The 15,988-nt window shown below is 49.4% G+C and overlaps 1 protein-coding gene across 1 annotated transcript; it reads right to left on the bottom strand.

The window, feature by feature from the left end:
• Positions 1 to 332: 332 nt before the first annotated feature.
• On the bottom strand, positions 333 to 8,200 carry FAM170B (family with sequence similarity 170 member B). The gene is made up of 2 exons (XM_003363571.5): positions 2,864 to 8,200; positions 333 to 1,531 (listed from the first exon to the last, which is right to left on the bottom strand). The coding sequence occupies exons 1-2, from the start codon at positions 3,204 to 3,206 to the stop codon at positions 777 to 779; spliced, it is 1,098 nt and encodes a 365-aa protein (XP_003363619.2). The 5' UTR covers positions 3,207 to 8,200; the 3' UTR covers positions 333 to 776.
• Positions 8,201 to 15,988: the final 7,788 nt, after the last annotated feature.

Raw genomic sequence — 15,988 nt, 5'->3', positions numbered from 1 at the left:
AATTGCCTGCTCTAACTGCCTCTCCCTGGCAGGTTAGGGTATGTTTCATCAGCGTACCTAATACACAGTGACCCATCCATGGATTTTCCTGCGTGAATGCAGCCCCCTGAGCTGGGAATGGATAGAAGGGTGAAGATGAATTTTGTAGCGACATTTTTAAAGGTTTAGTGGATGTGTGAACTCATAAGTCAGCAAGACTCACCCAGCACCCATCTCTGCCTCTGCCGGTCCCCAGGTGTCTGTGCTAGTATGCAACCTGCAGAGATGGGAATTTCCTGTGTGTCCAACTGTGGACCCGCGGCATGGTTCACGCAATGAGTCGTTGTCTTAAATTTTGAGTTTTTCAAGTTTAATCCCACTAAAATAAGACATAGAAGTAGGGCATAGGATGGGTTCCTGACAATGAAAAAAATAGGGCTGAAGCTTCGTTTGCAGTTGGCTCTCCTGCCAGTCATGACCTGCTCGATCCACCAGCAAAAATAGAAATCCCTGTGGCCACACGCTTGGGGCCTTCCGATCTCGCGGCCGCTGCCAGAAACGCTCGAAGATCTCCTCCTCGGATTCAGGTTTGAAATGGACTCTGGTTGAAGTGCTGTGCCCTTTGGAAGGGTTCCTTCCCCTTCACTTCTCACGGCCCTCCCAGCTCTACGTTCCTCTGCTTCCTTCCCCCGGCCCTCGTCCTCGCTCCCTGCCCTGGTGGCTTTGGTCCTGCTGGCTGGGGAAGGAGAAACGGAGATGACAGAAGTGAGGGCAGGGCTGGGCTCATCACCTGCAGCTCACTGCTTCTGCTGCTGCGACGGAAGGGACTCGACCTCGACGTGGTACCTCGGATATTCACTGCTGTCCGAAGGGCTCTGTTCCTCCTCCTCCAGCTGTTGCTCCTGCGCTTGGTCCCGGGCCCGCCTTCTCTCCAGCATCTCCTCAAAAAAGATCTGGCAGCTGAAACCCTCTTGGATGCCGTACTGGGCATGCTGCAGCAGCGCCTCCAGCGTGGGGAACACCCGGCAGCAGGCCACACAGCGCAGCCCGTAGTTGGTGGTGACCAGCCAGTCGGGAGTGTCCCGCAGCTCCTGCACGCAGCACTCCAGGGGCACCAGCAGCTCTGCCTCCTCCGGCTCCGGGCAGCAGCCGTTTTTGCTGGCTTCCAGGTCCCAGTGCAGGTCGGTGTTGGAAGCCATCTCAAAGGAGGAGCCTTTCCTTCTCTGCCTCTTGGTGAACTCGGCTTCGTGGATGCGGGGCTTCCTGCTGACCGGTTCGAAGCCGGTGTCGGTCTCCCAGGCCACAGCCACGCCCTGCACCGTCTGCACATGGGTGTAGAAGGCACACACGCTCTGCTGGGCAGCATCCTCCTGGTACGCGCAGGAACAGCAGGACTGGTACTGAGAGTAGGACTGGTACTCGGAGGAGGACTGAGACGACGGGGAGCTGCTCCAGCTCAGCATCCTCCGTGCCCTGGAGACGAAGCAGATGTCCTCCTCATGGAGACAGGGTGACCTGGGCCTCGGAGATGCCTCCTCCCTCTTTACGGTCCCTGAGAGGAGGAGAGACATTTTCATCAGTGCCCCACAAGGGGACAGTGCCACAACTCACCTTCAGGGCTCTGAAAGGGGGCAGGCTCCTGGGGCCCTTGGGCAGGTGCCATCACCTCCCTGTATCTGTTTCCCCATAAAACGGGGATGACAATAACGGCTACCTCATGCGGCAGTGACAAAGATCAAATAATGTGTAGATAGGCAGATGCATCTATGAGTTATGGATATGAAAACAAGGATCAAATAGCTTATGAATGTACTATCTGAAAACTTGACTAAACCCAAAAGGCCATCAGCTAGTGAATAAACAGATTGTGGTACATCCATACAATGCCACCCTATCCATTGATAAAAAGGAATGAACTGCTGATCCACACAAAATATCAGTGAATCCTTAATGCATTCTACTCAATGAAAGCAACCAGAGACAAAAGGCCACATCGTATGTAATTCCATTTAGATGACGTTCTAGAAAAGGCAAAACTATAGGGCGGGAGGACAGATCAGGGGTTACCAGGAGCTGGGGCAGTGGGCAAGGTTCAAAGGGTCACAAGGGAACTTTTGGAGGATGAAAATGTTTTGCATCAGGATGACGGTGGTGGACACAAAGCACATGTGTCAAAATTCTTCAAATTGTACACTTAAAATTGGTGACATTTGTGTATGTAAATCACAGCTCAAGAGAGACAATTTAAAAAGCAACGCAAGGAGAGTGCTGTGGCCAGGCCCTCCAGCCCCACCTTCCCCTTCAGCGTTTGTCTTGTGCCTCTGTCTTACCCCACTCATTGTATCCGCATCACCCTACAAGCACTCCACGTGCTTTAACTCCTTGAATATTCAAACAAATAAAACCCTAAGAAATTGCATTGCTATGATTCCCATTTGACAGATTAGGAAACAGAGGCACAGAGCATTTAAATGACTGATGGATCCAGAGATGATGCCAGGCACTCGGCCCCAAGAGCCAGCGTCACCATAGGTGCTGCCCACAGTGACTTCATAGTGGTCTTCAAATTGGCGTTCTAGATGAACTTTAATCAATTTACTATAAAGGAATTTTTTATGTCATTCTGAAATCACAGGGTTGACATATCAATGCTGTTTTTTCCAATGCATATTAAAATATATTATGATATACATTTTACACTTTCATCCTCATGCCTCCCGAGAGCACCTCATGTACTCACAAGGGCCTTCGTCACACCCACCATCCATTTTTGTGGCCAGCACAACACTTTGGTAAAAGCACCAAGGGGTGACCCGATGCTCCCCCACCTCCCGTGCCTTCCTCCCAGGAAACACACCTGGCCGCACTCTTTCTCCTGACCTACCTGGCCAGCACACTTCCGTGCTCTCCTCCGTGGACCCTGGGCTGGTCAAGCTGAGGGTGGTCCCATCCGTCGCTGACTGTTCTCCCCTGTAGTCTGTGAAGTGGCGTTTCATGTTTCGACACCAGCGCCCAGGGGCCTCGGTGCTCCAGCTCTTTGGTGAGAGTTGGCTCGGGCTGTGCTGAAGCCCTCCACTGGCCTGGCCCGAGCGGCCGCTGGCTGCCCGGGGGTCACTAGGAGCTTGGCATTCTGTGACCTCATCAGTGACAATGGTCTGTTCTATGACCCATGGCAAGGACAGAGACTCAGCCAGGACTCCAGGAGAGGCTTTCCACTGGGATCTCATCTCCTCTCAGGACCTTTTCTGCCTTGTGTACTGTCAGGGACACACACAAACACAAAACACGGACACACAAAGACACAAACACCTAAACACACCCACATAGACACTTACAAACGTATAAACACAGCTATACTCACACAGACATACACATACCTAATCACTCAGACACCCGTACACTCAAACATACATATGCACACACACTTACACAATATACACTCACACATACAACACACAAATTCACACCATATTCACTTAACCACACATACCACATTCACACTTTCACGGCTAGACAGCAAATGAGCCCACTTCGTACCGGGGAAATAGCGGGTGACCGAAAATCTTGCCTCCTTCCCACTGGTCCACAGTTCCCCTCTCCTGCCTCACTTAGGCCTCCAGCCCTCCACGGCCTGGAGCCCCAGGCCCTCTCTCACCTCTTGTCCCGCTAGCTGCCCCTTCCTCAGCTCAGACTCACATACCCCAGGATGCTCCACCCCAGGGATTTTGCACCTGCCCTTCCTTCTGCTGGGAGCGCCTTTCTTCATCCCATGTGCTCACTCATCACTCTCGCTTCAGTCTTTGCTGAAATAGCACCTTGTCAGGGCAGCTGCCCCGACTCCCTAACAGAAACAGCATGCTCCAGCCCTCCATCTCTCCGTCGCCTTGCCCTGCTTTATTTTCAGTGTAGAGTTTATCACGCTCAGACCCTATAAGGTGTGTGTACATAATGGGCTTCTCCATGTTCACCTCCTCCTTCAGTGTAAGCTCCGTGAGGAGAGTTTGTTCATTTTCCCTAGTACCTAGGATGATGTTTGACTCTTTAACAAGCACTCGAGAAATAATTGACAAATTAAGGAATAAATAAACGATGAAGACCTGGAGCTGCTGACAAGGGCGCGCCTTCCTTGCCTTCCTAGTGGAGCCGCCTTCTCTCTGCAGCTCGGCCTCTGTGGCCCCGACACGGGCTGGTTCTCACCCCACGACTCTGAATCCCCACCCACTTCTCCCCCAGCACAAACCTCCCTCTAGACGCGATTCCTCTGGCATGGCTTCCTACCTGCGTCTGTCTCTGCTCCGGGGTGTCCTGGCTTTTGAACACACTTCCTCCAACACACTTCTCACCTTTTCCCTCCAACACTTGCTCAGCCTCACCAACTCCTCCAGATCCTAAATTCTAGACAGTTCCAAAAGGTGATGGATTGAAAATAATCCCAATATTCCAGCAGTAACCTCACCACCACCCACCCAGCCAGCACCCGAGAACATATTCCTCTCCAGAAGGAGAGGCCCCTACGTGAAAGAAAACACCACAGAGCTGTACAGGGTGATGAAAAGTCACACTTGCATCAATGAAGAGGCAGCGTTCCCTGGGGGAAAGAGGAAATACTGTAAATGTGTCCTTTCTTACCAAATAAATCCAGAGACTTGCCTTATAAAAACAAGGGGGTACCAGCAAAAAGTAAGTAGAAAAATGGAAGATAAAAGCTAGCCCAGAAAAAGATCACATTATATATTCATATTTTTAAGGGATAAAGTAAATAACAAAAGGCTGAGAGGAAAAGACTCAGTTATTAAATGATGCTGGAAAATTTTATTCACTTTAAAAAAATCAACTTTGGTCTCCCCTCATATAAAACAACTAGGAATATTTTCCTGTGGTCCAGGGTTGTGTTTTAACAAAAAATCTTTAGAAAGAAAATAGAAGTTAATATTTGTAAATATAGAGTGGCTTTTCTAAACTTAAATAATATCAATCTTGGCAAGCATTGAGAAGCTTTGTCATCTTTTCTTTTACTCCATTGCTTAGAAAAATCTCACTGTTTCGATTTGCATGTCTCTACTCTTTAGTGAAACTGAAATGAACTGTTCAGTAAAGGAAATGAACAAGCGATTCCTGGGAGAATAAATGCAGATGGCTGATAAACATATAAGATGTTCAACTTAATGGAATAAGGAAACTACAAATTAAAAATACATGATATACAGTATATCATTCTCACTCATAAGGTAAGTGAGAGTTAGAAAGATTGACAGAACTAAGTGCTGATGAGGACACAAGGAAATGAGCCCTATTACCCTCTACGGGCAACAATGTGACTCGCATTCCTCAAAGGAAATTTGATGGAAACCACTAAAGTTCCAAGTGGGTGTATGGTCTTCCACTCAGCAGTTTACTTATCATTTCTTCCCTGGGAAACATTCATACTTTAGGCTGTGTGCACAAAATAGCACAGAGAGAAATATTTATTGCAGTATTGTTTACAATAGAAAAAAGAAGAGGAAACATTTCAAAGGTCCACGAAAACAAAGAAATGGTTAAATAAATCACAGCATAAGCAAACTGTGGAATACTGTACTGCAACACAGAGAAAGAGTTCTACATAACTAATAAATGAACTCGTGTTAAGCAAAAAAAGATGCAAGGGAATCCCACTGATATAAAAATTAAACATGCTGACCGCCCCCAACAAAAGCCCCACAAGTTCTGTGTGTCTATGTCCGTAAAGGCACAGAAGAGGTCTGAAGACAACAATCCCCGACTGGGAGTCCTGGTGATCTCGGGGAAGAGGAGGAGGACTGGGTGGGGCTCTGGGAGATGGTATTTTCCAAAGATGGCCACACCAGTATGTCCCTCACCCCACACACTCTTCTTACGACGTGAAGCTGACACTCCTCCGTCAAGAGACGTGGTTTCTCTCGGCAGATTTGGGAAGTGCCTCCTCCCACAGAATGCAGAGGAGTGATGCTCCGAGGCTTCTGATGCTAGACCATAAAAGACAATATGATTTCCTCCTGCCTCCCTCTCTCCACTCTCCTGTGAACTTGGCAGCCATGATGTGAGGAAGCCCAAGCCACATGGAGAGGCCACACGGAGGTGTTCCAGCTGACAGCCCCAGCAAGGGTCCCAGCCAACTGTCAAATGTGCAAGTGAACAAGCCTTCAGATGATCTGCCTTCTGGCCTCTGAGTCTTGGAGCTGGGGCCACAGAGGTCTTCGAGCAGAGACTAGCCATCCCCTCTGAATTCAACCATCTGCCCTGCCTGAATTCCTGACCCCCAGAAACTACATAAGTAAAACATCCATCTTTTACTAGGTTTGGGGGCACTTTGTTACACAGCCATAGTAGTTCAACAGACTTGCTTTTCCCTTTACTGTTTAAAGATGTTCCATGAGACAGCTCACTGACCAGTGTCAGCACCATAGTGCTCCTTCCTGGTCCAGTTGAGCACTGTGGTTCCCCCAGGACAAGTTGGGAGGATGGCTCCCACCACCCACCATCCAGGTACTTATTTGTTCAGTCCCAGTATTCCTGTAGAGCTGTTTCAGAATTGTTAACCTGCACCCCCAGGGGAAACTAGTTTACCAACTATGTTACAAGGTTTATCTACACTTGTTTTGGCCCTTAGCCTTACAGTTTCTAGTCAAAACACCATTTTCCAAAAGTTACTTGGGTCAGCGCCTTTATTCTCCCAGAATCTACATATGTTCTTTCTAATCGTCTCGACAAGCCCGCCAGGTAGGCACAGTTAACCCTACTTTATGCAGGGAGGTGAGGCTCCCAGGGGTTGGGTGAGGCATGGGTGGGAGGGATGAGGGCCTGGAGTCAGGGGTGCTGTGCCAGGCTGCCCCAGGGCTGCCCTCATGGGCTGCTTCCCAGGGAGCGGCTTAGAGGAAAGCTCCAGCCAAGATGTGCAATTCTCCTTCACGCTCACGTGGCCTCTGGACTGCTTCTGTCCACGGGAAGGCCCTCTGACCCAGCCCCTCCTCTGGCTCTGTTCAGATACTTAGCTAAGGCCACCCAGACACGGTTGCTGCCCTCCCAGAGGAAGGGAGGGGAGGATGGATAGGGCCCAGGCCCGCCCAGGCCCCTGCGCCCCAGCCCCCGCAGTTTTCCAGCTGGTTCTCCAGCCTTGCCAAGAACTTCTGTGCTCCATCGCTGCAGCCAGCAGGGTCGGTGTGCAAAACCCCCAAAGGACCAGAGCAGCACTTTCCTGGATTTCTGACTGCTGGCCAACTCGTTTCACACGTTGCATGTGAGCCCTAAACCTCATCAAGAAGGCCTGGAGTCTTTTCCAGTCTTAATTTTTCCTCCAAACTCTGCTCTTCCCAGCCCCTGTTTTTCTCAGCCGGGAAGGGTTGACAGGAAGCAAACCAGCCAAAGGCCAGGCAGGAAGCAGAGACGCCACCTCTCGCTTCCCTTCCCTTCAAACGCCACAGCCTGGCTTGTGCCACCATCTAGGCAATCAGATCATTCATCCAGATCTGATGAGCATCCAGAAATAGCCCGTCCACTGGGCCCGGGAGCCTGACGCCACCTGGGGTGGTGCATTGGTCACGGCTTTTCTGTGGCTCGGCCACTGTGTGAAGAGTTTCAAGTGGGCAATACTCCTTTCTTCACAATAGAAAATAGGGCCCCTCCAGGGGCTGCCAATCACCCTGCCACTGCCCTCCAAAGAACCCCTATCATTAGACTTGGCATCCGAGGGAGGGGAAGAAGTGGGGACCTGCTCAGATGCTGCTGGCCTGGTGTCCAGTGGGCTCCAGGGTACAGAGTCTCCCCCAGTGCAGGTCAGCCCCCAGGAATCATCGATGGCCTCAGCCCTATGCTAACTCTGAAGGGAAAGTGCCAGAAGATGTCAGACAAGTTGAGGATCAGAGTAGGGAAGTATTGTCTTTTGGGCTCGTTTTCTGTTGCTTCATGTGACTATTTAAAAAGACGTGAGTCAGTGGACCACGGAAGGAAAAACTCAGCCACAGAGAAATGTAAGACGAAGAGAGCTTCCTCAGGCTCCCCAGACGAATGGAGAAGGGAGCTGTGCTTTTGTTTTCCTTCAGGCTAATAACAGGCTGCTGCTTCTCCGTGGTTTGCTTGGAGCTGTCTCGGGGTTTTGACCTCAACCTCAGGACGCCCACACAAATAGCCTAGGCCTTCTCTGTCATCGGGGAACCGCCTGGGCCCTCGGGCATGTCGGTGGCTGCGCCCCAGGCCTCAGAGCCCCAGCCTGGCCCAGCGCCTGCCTCCCTCCTGCCCAGCTCTGGCTCCATGGGACCACGAATGTTCAACCAGATTTGCAGGATGCAAAAGAATCTTTTTCCAACGTATGCTTCCTCCGAAGGGTGATCTCACTTGGGAGGAAGGACATCTCAGCTGGAGGCCACACAATGTGACCCAGGAGCTCCAAGATCCTAGCAGCTGGTCACTCCCCTCTCACGTTCTTAGAGACCCAGGCTCGCAGTCCTGGGGAAAAGGCTGGGTGTTCCCTTTTTCTGTGTCCAAAATGTGCTGGCCACAGGCCACCCCGGACACAGCTCTCAGGCCACTAGTTGCTAACTCATCCTGAGGGAACCTTCTGGAAGCATAGCTCCAATTTGGAGGTTGAGATCTCAGAACCCCAAAGATCAACAGTGAGTTCCCACGGTTTCTAAGTGTGCTGGCCGTACTCCCATGCAGCTTTCAGCTCACATCCAGGGCATTTGCAACAACCGCTGGAAAGCCGCGCATGCGCTCACAGATAACCAGAGCAAGCAGAAACAAGATGACCTGCTTCCATCCCCACAACTAGAAGAGCTATTACAGGGCCTTGTCTTAAGATTAGCTCCTTCCCCTCCAAGTCCCTCAGAGAAAGTCTCTCTTTTGTGAGATGATGCTGTAGCTCAACGGATGGCAGAGGTGGCCCTGGGAAGGCCAGCCACTGTCCGTCCTCCAGCACACCTCCCAAAGCCTTGTGGCTGATCCCAGAACCTCCGAGAATGAAGTAGGGGTAAGGTGCGGGACTTCTGGGCAGGCTGGATCAGGTTGTGCAAAATTCCCACAGGAAAGTTCCCAAGAAAGGAACCCAAGGCCAAGAATTAGGGGTTGGAACTTGAAAACGACCCAGGGAATTTATTATTACTTTATGGAATACAACACAGGATAGCTTATTTACATAGCACAAATTCAAAGACTGTGGTACATGACAGTGAAATACCACTGAACAGGCCAAAAAATAATGCTTATATTATTTACCTGCCTAGTGAAAGAGGTATGAAGGCTCTTATTTGAACCGCAAGATAGACACAAATTCAAGTCGGCTTATTGGGAAATTACAGGCCACAGACATTAGTAATGCTATAAGGAGCGGTCACACTGTAGGATTTACCACACAACCCACAACAAATTAAACTGATCACAATAAAACCACACTAAGATAGTTAAAAGGCAGGAACAGCAGCCACTGAAAACTGATCTCTCAAGATCTCCCTGATGAGGTTCTGGAAACAAAGCCCACTTCCCCCAGATCACCGGGTTTCTTTCTGCACGAGACGCACAGGGGGAGCCTGGCCACACGCATGAGAGCCAGGCGTCTTAGCAGGACCCCAAATTTCAGTTCTGGCGAAGCCTAGTACTGGATTATTTTAATATACAAATGCCAAACATTTGGAACCAAAATAATTCGGATTGATGGTGTGCAGCCCTCAGCCAAATGTGAAAAATTAAGTCAGGCGCCAGCCCAGTGGCGCAGCGGTTAAGTTCGCACGCTCTGCTTTGGTGGCCCAGGGTTCGCCAGTTGGGATCCAAGGCGCAGACCTACACACCGCTTATCAAGCCATGCTGTGGGAGACATCCCACATGTAAAGTAGAGGAAGATGGGCATAGATGTTAGCTCAGAGTCAATCGTCCCCAGCAAAAAGAGGAGGACTGGCAGCTTGGGGCTAATCGGCCTCGGGAAAAAAAAAAAAATGAAGTCAATGTGGATAGAAAAGTAACTTGCATTTTCAATGAGTTCATGGCCCAGAGGGGCGTCCAGCGGTGTGCTGGGGCCAGCTAGTACTGGCTATGAGAGCCCGTTGTTAAATCTTTCAATAATTTTTTGCAAGTCAGTGGTTAAACACAGTCATTATCAAAATTAAAATCATGTACACTTACAATTAAATCAATTATATTAGACACAAAAGTAATAAATACTTAGAACTCATCAATTCCCAATTATTTTCCTACGTTTTATGACAACATTGGCAACTTCTAAGAGGGCATGGAGGGAGTATTTACACCATGGTGATGATCAAAGTCTAAAGTCACGCCTTTCCTACACCCCCCACCATGGCCCCCACGCCAGATCCATTGTTAAATATTTACCATCACACCACCGCAGGTTCCTATGGGCGATTACCAGAGCCCACAGTTCCGGCTGTGAAGACAATCCCTTTAGGCAAGTTCCCCCCCGTAACTCCAACTTCCCAGAAGTTTCCACAATGCAGGCTGTATTTTAATCCATCAGAGACGTGCTCAGGACCCTCCCACCTGCATGAGGGTCGCAATTTAGAAAGGGCACCCCCACCCCATCCATCAACTTATGATCCTCACAGCAATCTAGAACTGTGGCCAAAGGGATATTCTTTCCCCTTTAAAAGACAAGGACACTGAGCCTCAGCAGTGAGGGCGGTGTTCTGGGGTCACACAGCCTGTAGGATGGGAATCCAGCTTTCTGGACAAAATTAGCTAGGTCAGGTGGGCACGTTTTATTTTAAAAAAGAAGAAGAATTAAATAAACACAAGATCCACAACTGGTCTACTCTGGTGGGAAAATTAAATGGAAGCAAACTTTCTGGCAATATGTCACAACAACTTTAAACAGGTGACACTTTCTTGCAGTCCCACTTCTACAGATTTATCCTGAAAGAAATTCAGGGTGTGCCAAGATTTCGCTGGCCCATTTTCAAGACAGCATTATCTATACTCCTGAACTCAGAAGCAAGTTGTGTCCCAGGCAAGGGGTTGAGCTAAATTGACCTGGTTGCACCAGGCTCACCTGGGAATTTGTCAGAAATGCGAATTCTTGGGTCCCACCCCAGTGCAGACAGCAATCTGTGTTGAAATACGTCCTCCCGATGATAGATTGGATGCCTGCTAGACTTTGAGAAGCCCTGGGTTAAATAAATCATGGGACAACTAAAACAAAGGAATATAATGCAGTTCATGAAGAACGCGGAAAAACGTGTTCACAATATAGTAAGTAAAAACATATACCAAATGTACGATTCCAATTATGTAAACCTAGTGTATGTATATATACACACTCACACACGTCAGGTCTGGGAAGATACATACCAAAACGTGAACAACATTTATCTTCAGAACAGGGGTTCCCTCAACCTTACAATAAACATGGAAGAAAATAAGCACTAATTTACTTCTGGTTTTATTCGAATACTAATGAAACTAAAATAAAATACAGGCCCACAAGCAAGATTTTGCAAAGCCACATGCCTCCTGCCCACTCACCCCTAGGATGCTCCACAGCAGGTCCAGTGGGCACGTCCCTCAGCCCAGGGCGTCAGGACTGGTGTCAGCTTCTGGGTCAGCGGATGGCATGTGGCTCAGTGGGTACAGAAAACGGCGCTGGGGGGAAGAGCAGAAACCTGCTCCTGTCCACACGGGGTTAAAAGAAACTGACTAGAGAGAAGCCCTATGGGAAAGACATGACATTTGCTTGCAGGGAAACATAAACAAGGACAAACGGAGAGGGAGAACTGGCTCAATGAGGGTCTGATCAAAGCCAGCTGGGAAGGGAGACACAGGGAGGGAGGCGCCCAGCGCGGGATGGGGTGGGCCTGGGGGCAGGCAGGGCGGCCTCTCCAGCTCTGGGGGCTGCCCTGGGGAGTGTGGCCCAGAACACAAACACAGCCCTGGGAAGTTGGGGATGATTGGGCTTCGGGCACTTTGGGACCTGAATTAGCTGTTCCGGTCATCCCGATGGGAAGAAGACCCACTCTGATTCTGTCTTCTCAGCCCCAAGGTTAGAACAGAAAAGAATCAGCATTTATCTAGTGCCAACCATGTGCCGGGCACAGAGTAGGGCATTCCATTACATCATTTAATCCTTAAGATGGTCCTAGAGGAGACCGTCCTCCCCCGACCCAGTTTTCTAGTCTAACTTCATCAAGGTCAGGTAGCTGCTGTGCTGTGCAGCAGGCGTCCGAACCAGGGCCCCTGTCCATCGACAGAGCACAGGCTTCCTCATCTCAGCAAGTGAGACTGTCGTCAGTGCCCACCAGAGTCCTCCCGGTGCCCTCCCCACGTCCCTTCCTGCCCCGACCCACAGCTCCTCCACCCACAGCCGTCCACCACTCCTTCTGAGCAACCGAGCGCCTGGAAGAGCTGGTGCGAGCCCCAGGCTTGGCACCATTTCCATCCTGTAAAGGCAGCTTTACAATGTTTATTTAAAATCGTGCCAGGCAAACGCTAAGCATGTACTGTAAATTCTCATTAACTTGAAGAGACGTTTCCCTTTGGGAGACAAAACGCCTCGCTGATTTCATGAGCAATAGCTGGAGCTTAAAAGTTACACCACCACTTAAGTTTTTTTCTTGGCCTTGGCCTAAGGACGACCTTCTGTTGCTTCCCCTCACTGCTTTTGGAGCCCAGACACAGGCTCCCCACTCAGAATGGGGGAGGCAGTGGGAGGGTTCCCTCTAGGACCCAGATGGCGCCTAAGAGAGTGACCACCCCCACAGGCAGGTTGCAGGTGTCCTCACCTCCTAGGATGTGCCCAGTTCCTCCTACCCCTTCCCACCTTCTCTTCCTTCATCTGGGTGAGTCATTAGCATCCTCATTTAGGAAGCCCATCAAAGGAGATGAAGTTAGCCTGACTGAGGCCAAGTCATGCCCATCCTGGCTGGCAGCCTTCCAGGGACGTCAAGGGTTTTACGTGGCTAAACTTCCAAAAAATCCTCTTTAGATGTTATTTCCTTTCTAAAATGTTTCACTCACATGAAAAAAACTCTCTCTTTGAGGGCTAATTCCTGTCCTGCCATCTTGCTCTTCTGCCCCCACCCCCGCCCCCAGAGAAGAGGAGTCGGCCCTCTCCACCTGGACCATCTTGGGAGGCAAGGCACCCCAGCAATTCAGGTGAGTACAAGCCTCCAGGTGGTCCCCTGCGCCTTCCATCCTTCTGTCGGGGTTGAGCTGGTAGTAGACGCACGGCCACCATGACGAGCTAAGTGTCTGGATTCCGTGCCGCCATCACACCTAGAGCTTCCTATTCTGATTTAAGGCCAGTCTCATACCAGTTCACCAACTAACGGGAATAACAGCCACCTGTGAGCTCGCTACTCCCAGAGAAGAGAAATGAGCGTACTCCTCCTCCTCCTGCTCATCCCGCCTCTCCTGACACCCTCGTGTCCCCTGACTCAGCCTGTGCCTACAGCTCTCCTCACAGCATCCCCACCCTCTGCCTCACCCAGGCACTGGGCTGTCCTTGTCCCCTAATCTTGTTTCTACCATGTTGCTGCCCTTTCTGCCATAGTGGTATCATAATTCACTCTGTCTACTTCCCTACCTGGGGACTCTCTTGGCCAAGACGACCCGAGGCCACCCCCAGAAGCAGCTCTTTCCTCTCTCACTGTCTCCGAGGGCAGCCTGGCATTGGAGCCAAATCTGAGCTGCAAACTGGGATAAAGAAGCCAGAGAGGGATGGGCTTCCGTTCCAATATCAGGGGCCAGTGGCCTCGGAGACCAGGCTCGCCATAATACTAAGGGATAGTACTAATACCCACAATATTATTACTCAGACCATTCTCACGCTGGCCGTGCCACATGCACACTGTGGTTTTAGGAGAAAAACTCCTATCTTCTCTAGAGAAATTCTCATGTCTGTGTCAAAAGAACAGACACAAGAATTTTCATTAGGTGTGTTTTATAGTAACAAAAAATTAGAAATGGCACACATTAAAAAGTTGAGTAGAACACTGGAAATGATTTCAATCAATTAAAACAAAGGAAAATGTTTAAAAAAACGAAAAGCATTGGTGAGCGTGTGGAGAAATGATACTGCCCATATCCTGTTACTGGAGAGTGAATTGGTAGAGACGCGTTGAAGATGTAACCTGTAACTACAACTTTAATTTTCAATTCTCCCTCCCCATGAAATTAGCTTGTTCAATTTTTCATTTTCTTCTTGAACAAGCATAGTCATTTAAATTTTTCTGGGAGAATTACCCTTTTCATCTAGATGTTCAAATTTACTTCCCTTAAAAAGTATTCTTTGCTATATACTCTTTTAATATTTTCAATGTCTGTAGGCCAATAACAATAAATGTTTATTATACTCTTACCTTCTGCCTGGCATTGTTCTAGGCCCTGGGGATACAGCAGTGGACGAGACAGACAAAATCCTTTTCCTCAAGAAGCTGGCACTTGGGGCCGGCCCCGTGGCCGAGTGGTTAAGTTCACGTGCTCCACTTCAGCAGCCCAGGGTTTCACTGGTTCGAATCCTGGGCGCGGACATAGCACTGCTCATCAGGCCATGCTGAGGCAGCATCCCACATGCCACAACTAGAAGGACCCACAACTAAAATATACAACTATGTACTGCGGGTCTTTGGGGAGAAGAGGAAGAAAAAAAGAAGAAGCATTGGCAACAGATGGTAGCTCAGGTACCAATCTTTTTTCTTAAAAAAAAAAAAAAGAAGAAGCTGGTATTCCCGTGGGGGAAAACTATAGATAAGAGGGTATCTTGGGTCCACTTCTATTGTCTCTTTGGTCCTAAGAGTCACATATTCCTGCTTCTTGGGTACCGGTGTTGTCCCACTGAATAATGGACACTGTGGATGCCACATTGTGGAGACTCTGGATTCCGTTACCTTCGGTTGAAGAGCATTGATTTTTAGTTGTTCTAACTGTGTTTCCTTAGGTTCTGTATTTGTCTATTTAGCACCCATTATTCACAGGGCCAAACAGCTGAAGTTGTTATGCCTCCCCATCATCCAGCTTTTGTGGGCAAGCGAAAATCACATTATAAACCCTCCAACCTATCCTGATCCCATAGCCCCAGCGCTTCCTTGATCAAACTCTCACACCAAGCCAAGGTTTCCCTAACACTAAGTCACCCGGACCCAGATAGGAGGTAACTGGAGACCACCCCTATGGTCTGGAGTCGCCAACGTTATTTAAACCAGCCAATCCCAAGCTGTTTGCCCTGTGCTGCCCTGCCGCTCCTGTGGGAAACTCTATAAGGCTCTGGGCCGTGCTTTTGACTCTCTCCTGTTTCCGGATCGAACTGATGCTCCTCGCTGTGGCTCTGTGCGGTGTGGGGTTTACATTCCCCCTTCTCTTGAGAAATGTAAATAATAAATTCATTTTAAATGGCACCGATCTCTCTGCGTCATCACTTAGTCACCTTTATAAATTAAGACCTGGGCACAAATCATTAGTCTGTCAAGTTAAATTGCTAGCCAGTCGCCTTGACTCTACAGAATCCTGGTCCTAGGGCTTACGGAGAGGGCCTCAGTTTGGCCTCTAGTCCTAGGGCAAAACCCCTAGTTCTGTTTTCTGTGGGAAGCTGGGCGTGTTTACCAAGTATGTTAGTCAAGCTTCTCCAGAGAACAGAACCAGTAGGAGGTGTATTTATAGAGAAACAGATTTACTGTACAGAATGGAGCTTGGCAAGTCCAGATGAGCAGAGCAGGCCAGCAGGCTGGAGACCAGGGAGGATCCAATGTCACAGCTGAAGTCCCAAGGCTGTGTGCCGGCAAAATCCCCTCTTGTTTAGAGGAGACGTGTCTTTCGTTCTATTCGGGCCTTCAACTGCTTGGACGAGGCCCACCCACATCGGCTTCATTCAAAGTCCACTGACTTCAGTGTTAATCACATCCAAAAACGCCCTCCCAGAAACATCCAGAATAACGTTTGCCCACATATCCAGACCCTGTGGCCCAGCCACCTTAACACATAAAATTAACCGTCACACCCCATGTCTCTAACCTAGCAGGATATGACCCACAAAGCGTCTCTCAGTTGCAGGGCAGCT

This window comes from Equus caballus, chromosome 1 (assembly GCF_041296265.1).
Source record: "Equus caballus isolate H_3958 breed thoroughbred chromosome 1, TB-T2T, whole genome shotgun sequence".
NCBI classification, from domain to species: Eukaryota; Metazoa; Chordata; class Mammalia; order Perissodactyla; family Equidae; genus Equus; species Equus caballus.
Note: the sequence above shows the minus strand (reverse complement) of the source record. Positions and strands in the feature narration are given on the sequence as shown.

Excerpts from the sequence above, each read along its gene's own strand:
- FAM170B (XM_003363571.5), bottom strand. The coding sequence starts at position 3,206 with ATGAGATCCCAGTGGAAAGCCTCTCCTGGAGTCCTGGCTGAGTCTCTG. Across the intron at positions 1,532-2,863 it reads CACGGAAGTGTGCTGGCCAG|GGACCGTAAAGAGGGAGGAG; the intron begins GTAGGTCAGGAG and ends TCCTCCTCTCAG.